The sequence below is a fragment of the Solea solea genome, chromosome 3 (assembly GCF_958295425.1).
Source record: "Solea solea chromosome 3, fSolSol10.1, whole genome shotgun sequence".
NCBI lineage: Eukaryota > Metazoa > Chordata > Actinopteri > Pleuronectiformes > Soleidae > Solea > Solea solea.
In genome coordinates, this window is record NC_081136.1 from 30,236,402 (window position 1) to 30,251,403 (window position 15,002).

A 15,002-nucleotide genomic window follows, 5' to 3' on the forward strand; every position below is an offset into this window, starting at 1 on the left:
CTTGCTTGATATTAAAAATGCCACACACACACACACACACACACACACACGCACACGTAGGTGCTCTTGCATTTCATACAAACACACACACACGCTGAGCACACGGTACACAAACACACATCACGCTTTCAGACAATAGCCTGCAACTCCCCTGCAGCCTTGACAGCCAACTGCTGGAAGTGAGGGGACAGAAACTTGTACAATACACAGTGGCGTCCAGACAGGCTCTATTCACCGCCATTGTAATTATCTAATTGAAAAACTCGGAGTAACAGAGTGTGGGAGAGAGAGAGAGAGAGTGGAATAAAAGAGGGAACGAGGGGAAAGATAAGCTCTAGGCCTTTTGGAATATGATAAAGCGACACTAAACCCTCACATGACGGCACGTATACTCACATTCTCTCCCTCTCTCGAGCAATTTTTGCCCTCAAGCACACCCAAAATACACTACCATTGGGACCACACACACACACACACACACACATGATTGAAGGATGGAGTGAAAGAGAGCACAGTAATGGGAAATCTATTGTTGTGCGATGAGGATGGGACACAGAAAAGAGGAGGAGGGTCAGGGTGAGTTCGGACATAAAGGCAGCAGGGTCACTCCCATTTCTGATGTCGGAGCCCGCTCCGCTCCAGCCTCAAGTATTATGTGGGGATCTATAGGAGAGGAGAGGAGAGGAGATTGGGTGTGCGCACGTGCATGCATTTCCTATATGAATGCTAATATTGAGCCCCGTGTGCATAGCTGTGTTCATGTCCCATCCAATATTCTGTGGAGGAAATGTACTAGGAAGTGTATAATAAATAGAAGTATAACAGAAACAGTGTAATAGAAAATATAACATGCATGACTTGAAGTTCACTCATGTTAAAGTTATTCTGCTTTGTCATATTTTAATCTAATGCCATGGTTCTCAAACTGGGGAGCGTATATCACCAGTGGTACGCAAGCTTCCTCAGGTGGTACTTGGACATGCTGTTCTACTGAATGGTAGTGGAGCTGAGGAATTCTGACCGTGGGTGCATACAATTTCACTTTTATGGTCCTATTTTCTGTTATTATCCACTGTATAGAATCGTTTTATTATATCTTTGCAATCTTCGTTGTTTTCGCCTCAGCAGTATCCTCCTGTCGCCACTTTACCTTCACATGTCGCCGCGTCTCCACTGCTACAATACACAGGACTCCAATTAAAAGTGCCCTTTATCTGTTGGATAGTCATGAATGACATGACGATGATTTAATTTCCTAATCTGTCACTTTTCTGTCATGGTTTTGCCCTAACTTGATAATCAAAAAAGGAAAAAAAGTGTATTTTGAATAATTCAAAGAAGAAACAAAGCCCTATTTAACCCAGCGTTTGCGGCACGATCGAGAGCTGTCGTATCCGCTTGCAACCCACTGACGAGCAGCCTCACTTAGGGACCGTGGACAAGTTACATAAATATCTTTTAACAAATATGTCGTAAAAAAAATTACACCAATAAGTCCGTGTGGAACAAATAATTTTTTTTAATGTTTCAAGACTTATTTAAATATGTTGGGTCAGTAATTTGTTGATGGTCCCTAAGCAAGCAGCTATGTTGGAGGTGGAGCGAATGTCTGTGCAGTGTATAAATCTTGTATTCAGTGTTTTCGATAGATCCCTCCCTCAACGCTTAAAGAAAAAAAGTATACGTCCACCAAAACGTCAAACTTTGACAATGAAACAGAAATCAGAAGACAAAGTAATCTCTCCGCGGAGAAGCACGGAGCCGTTGGCGTAGCTTTTATTGAGCAAATCCCATGTGCTCAAACCAATAAAACCCCCACAGAACAAACCAATTTGTTGCGCGCAGCCGCTACTGTAGACGTCGACCTCACGTGCTTGCAAAGACGGTATCTCCTTACTGTCCTTGGATGTGTTCGTCTTACTGTAGACGGCCTTGTTTTTGCTCTTATGTGTGTCTGCAGTCTAGCACAAAGGGAAGCTCATATTCCCAAGGTTGCAACAACTTTGGTGAGGTGAGAACTTCCAAGTACGCTTGGGTGTTTACGTATTCACACTGGGGTTTGTTTTTTTAGAAGATAATGTGCCATTGGAAGAGAGCAGGGAAATATAACTGGGTCACAAGCTGACGGGAATTCAGGAATTCTCTTTGAAAACAGGGATTGGTTAAAAATGAAAACATGAAATGGAAGAAGGAAACAAAGTGATGAGGAGGGAAAAACAAGGTCGATTTGAAGGCCACATTTGGCAGAAAGCCTGAAAATGGTGTATTCCTGAATGCAGAGGTAGAGAGGTTCATGCCCTTTTATGGCGTTTCGTGCGTCTTCAATCTGGAAAATCCAACAATTTGACCAAAAAAATACAATATCGACGACAGACACGCGCTGTCTCTTGTTGCTTGAACTCCGGTTTCAGTCTGAGGGGAAAGATGTCATATTCCATCTCATTGGACATCAAACACACCCCGGAGTCACATGCATGTAAATAAAAAGAACATGACATTCTGTTTGTGGGGAACATTCCGGCCTGTACGTGTCTCTCTCTCTCATCCTCCACCAGTGACATGTAAACCCTATTACAACATGTAAATGACCCCCCCGCTGTGCAATCTGGGAGTGCGACGTGACATATAGCCCCGCGCTCAAATGTGCAGAGCAAGAAGTCACATATAGCATTAAATATGTGAGTGTGTGTGTGTGTGTGTGTGTGTGTGTGTGTGTGTGGTGCCACTGCGACTAATTTTCCTGCTGGCTGTGGATCTACTGTATCCCTTTGAACATATGTGTGTGTGTGTTACGCATCCATATGCTGCATGTGTGTTAGATTGAAGCTGTCAAAACAGACGAGTGTGCCTTTAGATCAAAGTGTACTCGCTATAAATGGCACAAATAAAGCCCCACATATAACAGAGCCTAATATAATAAGGCATCCTCATGGAGGGGTTTTTTGTTTTTATTTATACTGCAAGGAGTAAGTAAAGTAGTAGTTTTACAGGCCACTTTTTGTCAATAGAAGCTACAATTCATCTTGAGCACAATCCATTTTTAAAGCAACAGTAATCAATATGTCAATATGACCATGAGGTTATTGTCCAGCTCTGCAGTTTGACTGAGGATTTATTCATGTTTAAGTGTCCTTAAGCTTGCTTGGACAAGTGGAAAGGGAATTTGGAAAAAAGGGTCCGTAAAAGACCTGGGGGCCAATGGGTATCTACTCTGGCCTGTAGGGTGTCGGTCAAGTGAAAAGAAATCAAAGCTTTTGGGGGAAAAAACTGTTCAGGAGCGGTGGTTTTTGCAGAATTTCAAAATTTCAAGTGTGGACCGATATGTAATTCAAAATAAAAATGTTTTTATGATGCAAAATGAATATATTACAAAGAAAGCACACAGAAATAACTCATTATAACTTGATATTAAGTGGTGGGCAGCATGAAATTGATTGGAGAGCCGCATATGGCCCTCGAGCCATGAGTTTGAGACCTCTGATTGAGACTGGCAAATGGGGGACTCCTCAGGACTAGCTTTCCCAAGTGATTCGGGGAACCGTTGAATATCCGAAACCCTGTATTTACATGCATGTTAAAAGTCCGATTTTAGTTAGAACTAAGACAATAATTTGGTTTTCTTAATGTAACCACATTAGTCTAGACTAACATATCTGGATAATGCGATTCATAGTCCGTTTACTCCTGTATGTAGACGCTTAGTCGGACTAGAGTTGGACTGGAATCGGACTTGGCGCATGCACCAAAATTTCCTATAAACTGCAGTACTGTTGCCGGGGGAAAAAGAAGAAACGACGCGATGGCGTTACGATGAAGCTACGGAGGAGGAATCCTACTTTTGGGCGGATGTACAGCAGGTACCAAACATACAGGACCACACAGCACCATCCACCATACGTGCACGTACAAGTAATCGATTTTCTCCATAATTGATTTAATACCTGCAAATAAGCCCTCCTCCTATGCATGTCTCACACTGAACTTTTAAATCCACCCCACTTCATCTGCAGAAGAATAGCAGCTAAAGACGGCGGCTGCCACTCATATAACTATGCCTCTCAACTAGCTAACAGCTGTCAGCGGGAGTGTGTGTGGCGTGCGTAGGTGCCATATTTTGACAAAGAAAAGGAATATGTGGCCATAAATCAGTGGGTATAATAAACTTATCTAACCTTTTTTCTTTTTTTTACATTTAACACACTTGATGCTGCTGCATTTAGTGTTACATTGACGGCGCATATACCAGGTATATGCTTGTTTTAGTAAAAAAAAAGAAACTGTTTGCTTTTAGTGGCACAGTCTTGAGTGCAACACTGTTTTCAGGCAAGCAATATTCCAAAAGAGAGAGCTCTGCAGCCGCACAGTGCCTTAATTGCTATACCGCCTGTGACAGCCTTGTTCTTTTCTTTCATCACTAACGCACTCCATCAGCCTTTTCTCTGTCCTCCCACTTTGCACTCATCTCTCCTCTTCAACATTTTGTCCTGTTACAATGGGAGGGGAAAATGGCCAACCTCACCTCGGTATTTCTTTTTACCCGCGTTATTGTCCATCAAATATACCGTCTCTCACACTGAAGTACACTTAATTATTCGTTGATGTCCCTATTTTCACTCAGCCACTCAAAATGCTAGGGGGTGAGGGGGGGTGGGGGGTGGGGTTGGGGTCACATATTTATTTTAAATAGTTTCTCTTTTTCAGACGTGTTGGCACAAAAGGAATAAAATCCCCGAGTTATTTATGACAACATAAAAACATGTCATTTCGGAAAGATGAAACCACGGAGGATGGACGATATTGAATTTTCGACATGGTGCTCAATTCAAAGCCATTGTGTGTCTCTCTCTCTCTCCCCCACCGGGGACCCTGGTCTGTTGCATGTTGCATTTAAGCACACGGGTCAATAAAGTTAATTGATAAGCTCTCATAACGATATATGGTGATGAATGAAGGCTATTTCTGGCACGGTAAATCAACCTCGCTCCAGAGCCATAAATGGACAGTTATATCCGCCGTCTAATGGGGATAAGCATAAACTCATTCTCCGCAGTCAATGCCGCAACAACCCCACAGACGGGCATCTGCACGGCAGCGTTATTGGTCCATCACTTACACTTTATGAGCACGCGGGGCCGAGGCAGAGATGGCGCAGCATCTCGGGCGGTGTGGTCATAGATTATTGGCAAGTTCATTGATCTGCCCCTGTGTGCGTGATAGAAACATGGCATCAGTCTTTTAAGTTGGAGGCTTCTCACAAAACAAATGAGAAAAAAAATTGTTTAAAAAGAACAATAGTATGCATTTCAAAACGCCCACATTTATTGGTTCCTCCAAGTACTTTTCCTTCCTCAAAACAGTCACATAAAAGAGAAAGACGAGCGGTCACATGAAAAAATGCTACCCTCTAGTGGTTAGACAGGACACACTGCTGGAGAAAATACTACCATAAATGAAATGATCTTTTATATATATGTATAAAAATTCAGCACTGACAAGTAAACAACATAGAAATGTGATAATGGACGTCCTCGCTTAACACCCACACCACTGACACTCGTAACATTTACAACATTCAAAATACATTCACCGGTGCCCGTAATTACAGTAATAAAACAAAGACTTTGGCATCAAGAGGGAACTTGTAGCTTATTCATATGTGCAAAAGCATTTTAGATGCTAATGTATTCCAGCTATGCTGCCTGTTATAGAACTTTTGTCATTTCTGCATTTACCTTTTAAAAATTCAAACATGAGAAAAAGATACAAAAAAAAACAAATAAACAACTATGCAGAATCACAATCGTTAAAAAGAGACTGCAAAAAATTTGCATTGTACCACAAGAAAACCCTCCTTTTTTTTTGCCACTCATTCCACTCGATTACTTTCCTCTACAGAGTGGTTTTTGGAGGCTACAAAAGTGGTCCAGTGCGTCCCTTAAAAAAATATAAAACAGGTCCAGCAAAAAAAAGCCTTTTAACAGTTCTGATATGGTCCCTTTTTTTACAAAAGGCTGAATAAATTCTCCAATATGGAAAGTCAAGAAATCCTCTTCTGAATACAGATATCTCCAATCTTCACACTCACGTCGCCAAAGGCCGTGAAGGATTGTTATTTTTTTTTTGCTCCAACTGGCTCACGCTACATTTACAGTAGATTTCACGTATTTACATAACGCTCTTATCCAGAGCAACATACGCAACAGTTCACTCCAACTGTCACCGATTCACGTTTTCACAACACGCAGGTCCACTAACTCCACACTTCCACCGTGAAAGAGGTACGTCGGTGTTTTTTCAGTGTAATTACTAAAAAAAATAGTGGTAGCAACCAAAAAAGAACTCGGCTTCAAAAAAATCAATAACGGAAAGTTCAACTTCCTGTTCAAGAACACCACATTTAGGTTTTTAGCCTCAGTAAGCACTGCTGCTTATCTTAGCGCCTAAACGTGGCATCTGTCCAATGTTGGATTTCATTCTGTCACCGTCCGCCGGGAGACTTCCTGTTGGCGTTTGCCAGGCTGCTTGCCAGGTTCTTTGTGAAGAGTGCGTGGGATTTACCACAATAAGTGTGTGTCGTCTTCAACAGTTCCTCTTCGAGAGGATCCAACAGAGAAGTCACTGGGTCTGTACCGAAGGAGAACTGGAAAGACAACGACAATGCAGGTGGTTAGATTTGGCGAGATTGTGTAAACAGTCGAAAGGTGGGAGCGCACGCGCAATTATAAATGTAGGAAAATCACTTTATGGACTGTTTTGAATTCATAAATGAAGCGCAACGTCTGTTTCTGGCTCATCTGTGTTTTCTGGCTGTGAAAGAAAAAAAACAGGAGGCCTCTATAAAGCAAAGCCCTTGCCTAAAGCACGGATAAAAGACTTGTTATAAGTCTTTTTACAGCTTTTATTTAATACTTTTAAGACCTTTTAAGGCTAGTTTTATGTGATAAATGCTTGGCTTTAACCAGATTTGATTTGGACGTTTATTTTTTACGACAAACTGATGACAAACTCCAAGAAGCAGCGTTGTCACGAGCCTCTTCATGTGGACTTACAAAGGTTTGATGGATTAAAGTGTTGCTCAGACCATTGTCCTTGCTGCAAAGAAACATTTAAACCTCCATTACCGCTCACAGTTTCTCGGTCACCTCCTTGACCAAGGCTATTGTTGCCCGTTTGTTCAGTGTGGCCAGCTCTTGTGAAAGACTTCCTGGCTGTGTCACACTTCTTCACTTCTTTACTGAGACAGCTGTGCTTGTGGGAACGCGCGAAAACCTCCAAAACAATCCTTTATTATATATATATATATATATATATATATATGTATATATATATATATATAAACAGGTCTTTATTCTTGCCTTTAGTCTGTCTTACGTCGCAGTTGTATTGCAGTGGCCTGTGGCGTGACCTTCTGAACACAGGTGTGTGTCATTGTGTGTCTGTGCAATCATGTCCAATCAATCCAATTTGCCACACCTGGTCTCAAGGACACTTCTGTGGAGTGCCACAGGGGGAAAAAAGGGGTCTTCATTCTGTTGTGAATGACATATTTCAGCTTTTGACTTGATTTAAGTTTACAGAACACACTTTTATTTATTTTTCTATAAATGAAAGCTTAAAAAAGCATGAGGAAGTCTGTTTGGGTTCATGATTCCAGGTATAAAATAGTGTAGTAGAGTAAAGTGGTGACTTAAGAGTGGCAGTAATATGATTCCTGGAAATGAACACGTCCCCAAACTACACTACTGTCAAAACTCCCCTCCTGCAGACGCCCAGAAGTGGAATTGATCAGAAGTGCTGCTCTGGGCGGGCAGCGTTTGACCTCGGACGATCCCCTTCCTTGGATAAATTCAAAACTAAATCCACGAGGCACTCTACTCTGAACGTGGATGACGCCCTGAATCTAATCTGATCACTCAGCCGTGTGAAACGTAAAAAAAAAAAATAAAAAAAAAAGGCGTCCGCGTTTATTGCTGGAGTCTGTTTTTTACGCTATAGGCTTATCGTCCGATAACCGGGGATTACGGGCGAAATTTCATGTCTTCCCAGTAATGAAGGAGCCTTTACAATGCTCCGAGGAAATCAAAGGGGAATTATCATTTTTTATGCCGGCTCATTTGCTTGTGGTTCGGTCCCTGATATTGGGTCACAAAGAGAGTGTTTTTATGAGCACAAACACACACACACACACACACACACACACACACACGCCCCCCGCCTGTCATAAAGCTGCATTTACAGTTGCCGTATTGATTTTGTGCGGCTGATGGGGCGCTGTGTGGTGTGCAGACTCTGACTCTAAATGTACCGTCGGCTGTAAAATTTAACTGCTGCTTCCTGGGCTCCGTGTTTTGTAGCGGAGGGAGGGGACGTCTTATAATGGACAGACTGCTGTGGTTGGATCGAGACGGACAGGCGGACAGACAGGGAGGAGTCCTCTCCCGTTTCTTTGTGTGAGGACACAGAACAATAGCGGTGATTTATGTTAATCGCCACTTTTTAAAAAAAAAACTACAACTTATTTCCTATTTTGTGAGTGAGTTTGGTGTACAATTTGAACGACAGTAATAAAGTCTAAGGCTTAAGCCTGACCCACATTAGAGGATTTTCTAATCTGACTTGATTTACAAACATGGGAGACAAAAGATTAGACGAGATTAAACAATTGGGTTTGGATCAAACGACTCCGGGGAGGAGATTCTGGGGATTTTGGATCTCACAGAAACTTGTGTCATTTAACTTGACGTCAGAATACAAACCAGATATGGAGGTGGACTGGAGAAGACGTTATCAACTCGGCTTGTACAAGTTATGGCATCTAAACAAAAGTACGGAACATCTGTTTCCCCAGTTTCCCTCGTTCTCGTTGGTTATTGTGGAATTCTCGTTCAGTCGATTGGGACCAAAATTAGGCTATTTATGCTCTAGCGTGGGCCAGGCTTAGGTCTAAAAACTCTACTCAAATGACTCAGAATCACAAATTTTTGCTTGCTGAATATTTTTTTGTAACAAAAGAAGCAAACTGATAACATGACTTGGCGTTGTTGTAGTCAAAAAGTGGCCACTACCAACATATGAACTCAAAGAGTACAAGGTAACACAAATGAAGGTGATTTCCAGGTGAGAACTCGCCACCACTGGGATGGAATATGAGATTGATTAAGCATGCGAGGGATACTAGACTCTCCTCCTCCTTAGATCTATGGCAAACAGGCTACTTTGTTCTTTAGTTATGAAATCTTCAATCAAAAATGTTTAGAAGATCACTTACATACAATATGAGTTTATTGTGTTGTCTTGCTCTCGATATTTTTGATAAAACTCAGTTAAATGTATGAGATTTTTTCCATTGACAGTGGGTTGGTGTTAAGTTGGATAAGCTGAGCGATAACTTAGCTAAAGTAACTCATAGAACAACACGTGTAAACATGAGAAAACAGACTAAACTGTTTGTTTAATGTTGTTTAGATGCACTCGAAATGCTTTGGGATAAGAGGATGAAACAATAAAAACTAGTGGGGAGAACAAAATACACTTCCTGCTTCAGAGAAACACGTTTGTATTTTGATTTAAAAGCTGTTTCAGTTTAGTTATCTCGTGTGCCGACTGACACAGTGGTGGCTTACTCACACTCAACACTTTCAGCGACACCTGTGCTAAAACAATCAAGTCAAAACACCTGCCGTCAGTCCCCGCCTCTGCTCGAGCTGCCTCACCCGATTGGTCACCTGACAGCACACCTGCGCTGCGTTCACCAGCCTCGGTATAAATGTGCTTTCCAGGCAGCGGTCACACTTTTCGCCAGACTGTCAGAGCGAACACAGCTCTGCAGAAACTTCCAATTTTAGCACGTGTGACCTCTTTGTTACTTGTCTGTGTTCTTGGGGGGACGTTTCACATCAAGTAGAAGGGTATGAAACAGCTCTTTAACATCGCTGTGTGAATTCCCCACTTGATTTCTGAGCCATTTTCCTGAGCTGCCAGTGCAGTGCAGTGTTGTGCTGTGTTGTTAGGTATTCACACCATTACACTTCACAGATAGCCTGAGGTTCTGCTGCAGATGAACACGCTCAAATAGATGAAATGGTCTGGCCAGTGAGATTAAACACATAGAAATCAATCTTTACTCCTGCCTCCTACAGGCAAACCTGACTTAATCACACATGTATGAAAGAATAAATGCATATAAACAGTGTTTGTATGCATGCTGTTGCTATTATAATGGGATTTAATGGTCTTTGTGCCAGCCTATTCAGTTATGGGCACGTGCGTTGACTGCCGTAATTGACATTGGCAAATAAAACCCAATCTAAACTGCGGGCCAGTAGATACAGTATGGATCGGCCATCGCTGTGATCTATGCTCAATAGTTTGTTAATAGGAAAGCAATGAGACAGTGAGCGTTGATGGCTTCATTAAGCAAATGCCACTCCTGCCGTCAATATCATTACACTGCTGGTAAACAACACATAAAGATCCTCACGGGGGAAATTAGCGCTCACTCCCAATTGTCTGCCAGCGGATTGAGATTTGTGTCTTTCCACAGCGAGACAATCTGATGTTCTCAAAATCTCATCTGGGAGGGGAAAGAAATGGGGGGGCCACGGAGGTCATAAGAGGTCGACTCCCATCAGATGTTGCGTTGAATTAAAGCTACGACACTTTGAAAAGGCTCAACGTACCCAATTTAACCCGCGTGCACCAGAGAGACATTAAGACGAGCGAGAGTGTTTCTTCCATTTGCTGCTCTTGAAGTGTCGGGGGGGGGGAAACGCGCAAACTTAAAACTTGTGAGGCAAAGTGAAATCATAGTTAAAAAGTCACGTCCTCTATTTCGTGATGGATTGCGCGATTAAACTTCCTTTGCTCTTTCATTTCCGCCATCAATATCGCCGTGTTTTAACTGCTGTGGGTTGTTAAAGCATAAAAGTCAGGGTCAAAGCCTCCTGAGGGCGTAAATCCAGAGAGGCCGACAGTAAAAGCGGACTTTTAATTCTTCCAGTTAATATTTTAGGCAACTGACATCTGTGGTCATTAAGTTTAAACAGACACGCTGTACATTTCATCATATAATGTCTTCATTTTGTCTCTCATAATAATACCCCAAATAACGAGAAACACAAGCATATTAACAGCTACTCTTTTGACAAAGTGTGGACAAACATGTGACCTGAGTTGAACTGCAGTTAATTATATAACCAGAGGGGAGCATATGGGCCAATGTACTGCAGAGTTCTGTCGTTTCGTGTTAATTTGTGTAGCACACTCGGTGTTAAATCTATAACATGATAGAATGTACGGGGGGAAATGACGACGAGCCTTATTAGGTGTGTCGAACACTCTTAAAGGTGGAATTGAGGACCACCACAAAGCACACCCACCTTTTGTATGGCCTCGTAAACGGCTCTGAAGGCCGGCTGCTTGTGGTCGTGGTAAACTCCTCGGTTTCCGTGCAGTATGTAAACACCGTCCTCCTCGGCTGAGGCGCAGTTGCTGCCGTAGATGCAGTGATCTGGGCGATAATTCCACCGGCACGGAAACTCCAGCAACGTCTCTGACAATGGCAATGAACACGGGGGTAAAAAAATGAGAAAAATCTATACTAGTTGCTCCTTTTTTAAAATGTTGAAGAATACTACGTGATCCAGACCTGGGTTGTGGTGGAAAATAATATTCAGAAGGTCTTGGTCGCCCCAGGTTATGTTAAGTTTGTATTTCTGCAGTAACGGCATCAGCAGCTCCTCCCAACGCAGCCCCACAGACGTCATGTCATTCTGTAAACACACGTTTATGTTCATCATCATAAAAGTGGTTGATATTAATGTGTGTGTTCATCAGAAGATTCACTTTACAACTGCTCTACTGACTTCTTATCAACCGTAGCAGAAGGAGGCCATCTTGTGGCCATTAACGGTGGTACAGTAACAACACTAAACCAACACACCAACTCATCTCTCTCTAGTGGTGTCGTGTCTTCGCTGTTCAGACCGACCTTAAAGAACACGCTCCTCATCCTCGTCATGTTCATGAGCATGACGCCCGAGTTGATGCCCGTCCTGCCGTAGAAGGGGTGGCGGGCGAAGCGGTTGTACCAGGCGATGCGGGGCTCCTCGTGCTCGGGGGCCATGGCCGCCAGCTGAGAGGAATTAAACCGAGACAGGAACGCCCACAGGCGGTCGACGGGCTGCAGGAACAGGATGTCTGAATCCACGTAAACGATCGAATCCACGTCCTTCAGGATTAGCTGCGTTGATTTAAAAGAGAAAAAGGCACATTTGTCACTTTAATGGAGTAAATATGTGATTTGGAAATGGAGCATTTGACTTCATACCAAGGGTTTAACGAGTATTTTTAATATAATTTGCAGTGACTAATCTCAATTTTATGTGAAACCATCCAAAAACTTAATAATTACAATTATGCAAAGCTCAATGGGTTTCATGTTATACCATGTAGTAATAGAAACAAACATATTATTCTATTATGATGTGTCAGATTATGTTATTTCCTCGTTGGTTTATCTCAAACTCACAGGTAAAAAGAGTCTTTGAGATGCACAGGGTTTGAAGAGTTTCTTCCACTCGGCCGCGTTCTCACTGGGGAAGCTGATGGGATAGACTGTGTACTTGAACCGGGAGCGAATAAAGCCAGGCCACGACTCCAACTGAAACAAAAACTAGCATGTTTAATTCCTACAAGGGAAACACAATAATAAAAGACACAGTCAAGACAAACGTGGGGTAATTCGCAGTCGAGAGTAATCGATATGCAGATCAGTTGTGATGGAGAATTTATTGACAAAAACTGACTCAACTAAAATGAACACAGCATGCGTTTACACAACAAGAAGAATGACATCCTTTTTGGTATGTACAGGCCACTGTAGTTCCCTGAGGCACACGGGAAGGGGAGGGATGAGTGGAATCTTCCATTTGTAACAATCTACACTCTCACCATTAGATGTGACTAATTCTTACACACTGGACCTTGACTATGATGGCAAAACAGAACGGAACACATGCAATAACAACACCACACAACCTCACGTTATTTATGTGGAATTGGTGGTGTATCACCATCTGTGAAACAGATTTATTTATGTGTTACACAACCCTCAGATTCATGTGCAATACTCACTAAACCCCCTTGTTTTTAGTGCTTTAAAAACTGTGTATAGTGTTTTGTATTCTATATCTCTTGTACTTTTTTTATTATAATATTTTTTATTATACTGTTCTTTGCTTTTCCTTTAAAAACATGTGCCTGTACTGTAAGTTTACGCACAAACGGCAAATAAAAAAACCTTGAACTACTGTATATCAAATAGCTCATACTCACAGCCTCAATGAAGCTGGCGTGCAGCTGATCTTCAGCAAAGATGTGCAAGTCGAGGCGTTTAACGCTGAAGAGCACAGCAGACTTGATCATAACGAGAGTCTCCTTCAGCCGGTCACCGCAGGCCACCACGGCCAGGTGCATGGGAGGCTTGGGTCCACTCTGAACGCTGCCACCTCCACCACCAGCCTCCACCTGACCCCTCTGGCGCATGATGTACCTGTGTAGGGAAGACAGAGATGCAGTGTCACAGAGATCGCAAAGGAGACGCTTAACAACAATGTTTTCAACCCTAACCCAGTCCAAGATAATAGGAGTCCTGAACATAATACACTTGTAATACTTATCAGAAGGTTTCACTAACTTGGTGTCAGTCTAATGATTTGTGTGACACTTTGTATTAAGAAGAAAAGTTCCCTTTTTCTACTGGCAATGTAATGAATCATCCTGCATGTTTAAACCCAGCATTGTCACTGTAAGTAAAACAAAAACAAAAAGGTTTCTTACTAGTCTGTTAAACTTTGCTATATTAACTTTTGCTCTAAAAGTTCAGCTGTGACACAAATATCATCATCCACGATGAGGCAAAATTATACATTCCTTTATCTTATGTACTGTAAATTGATTGTTTATGACATCATCTCAGATAGAGTATACAGGACATTAAGTATTAATTCTGCTTTTGCTTGATTTCAGATTGTAACGTTTATAATATTAATATTATACGTAATATTTTTGAACAATTAAAATTGTGCTATATAAATGTTATTACCTCTGAAAAATGGTTTATACCAGTGTTAATCTGACTCAATGTGAGTAGCATACTTTAACAAAAGGTTAATGGATTTCAATAAAAGATTTGAAAGGATATTGGACTTTGGCCTAAGGAATTAACTGCTAGTTGTTGATGGTGACCTGCGTACAAATTGTGAATTCTTTCCAATCACATTTGTGCAAAATTACTGAGAAATTAGAGTGGAATTATATTAAATTGTGGACAATCATAATTTAGCTGCTGTAGATATTCACATCTACATTATTATGACACCTACTATTAAAATAAAGGTGTATGTGTAATGAGAAACCCCATACACATGAATGGGAAAGCGTGACATCATTTTTCCGAAGACGTGTGTCATTGTGGATATCTGAAACACTCTTTTTGAAAAAGGAAGAATCAAATTACAGATATTAAATGGGTTGCCATACACGTAAACTCCGAGTTGTATCGTTAAAAATCTACAGCTAACTGACTTGTAGTCACGTACAGTTACAGTTTACGTCCCGACCGTTTCACTGCGGACCTGAATATCCAGATTTACCTGTTGTACCAGCGAATGTTTTTGGGCCCCGTTTTGTCCGCGGCCCCTCGGCTGGCTCCGGCCGGAATGAAACTCCTCTTCGGTCCGTGGTTCCCTCCGAGCGACGCGTCCGAGTTCAGCAGTTTACTGTAAACATAGAAGCCGGAAAACACGGCAAACACCGTGCACAACATTAGTGCACGACTGTAACGCCGCATTCTCGTGTTTGAAAACGCAACTCGGGGCTACAGTCATGACACAGAAACCAGTGTTTAACAATAACTCGGAGCAGGAGCAATGGGGACGCACTTCCGGTACGGTTTAGAAAATAAAAGTTCGGTGCAGGATGAGCAGGCGGAGCAACTACGC

At 42.0% G+C, this 15,002-nt stretch overlaps 1 protein-coding gene across 1 annotated transcript; it reads right to left on the reverse strand.

Annotated features, from left to right (window-relative positions):
* Nucleotides 1-5,297: 5,297 nt before the first annotated feature.
* On the reverse strand, nucleotides 5,298-14,929 carry gxylt1b (glucoside xylosyltransferase 1b). The gene is made up of 7 exons (XM_058623492.1): nucleotides 14,655-14,929; nucleotides 13,336-13,552; nucleotides 12,530-12,661; nucleotides 11,990-12,241; nucleotides 11,648-11,771; nucleotides 11,379-11,551; nucleotides 5,298-6,640 (listed from the first exon to the last, which is right to left on the reverse strand). The coding sequence occupies exons 1-7, from the start codon at nucleotides 14,849-14,851 to the stop codon at nucleotides 6,479-6,481; spliced, it is 1,257 nt and encodes a 418-aa protein (XP_058479475.1). The 5' UTR covers nucleotides 14,852-14,929; the 3' UTR covers nucleotides 5,298-6,478.
* Between the last annotated feature and the right edge of the window lie 73 nt (nucleotides 14,930-15,002).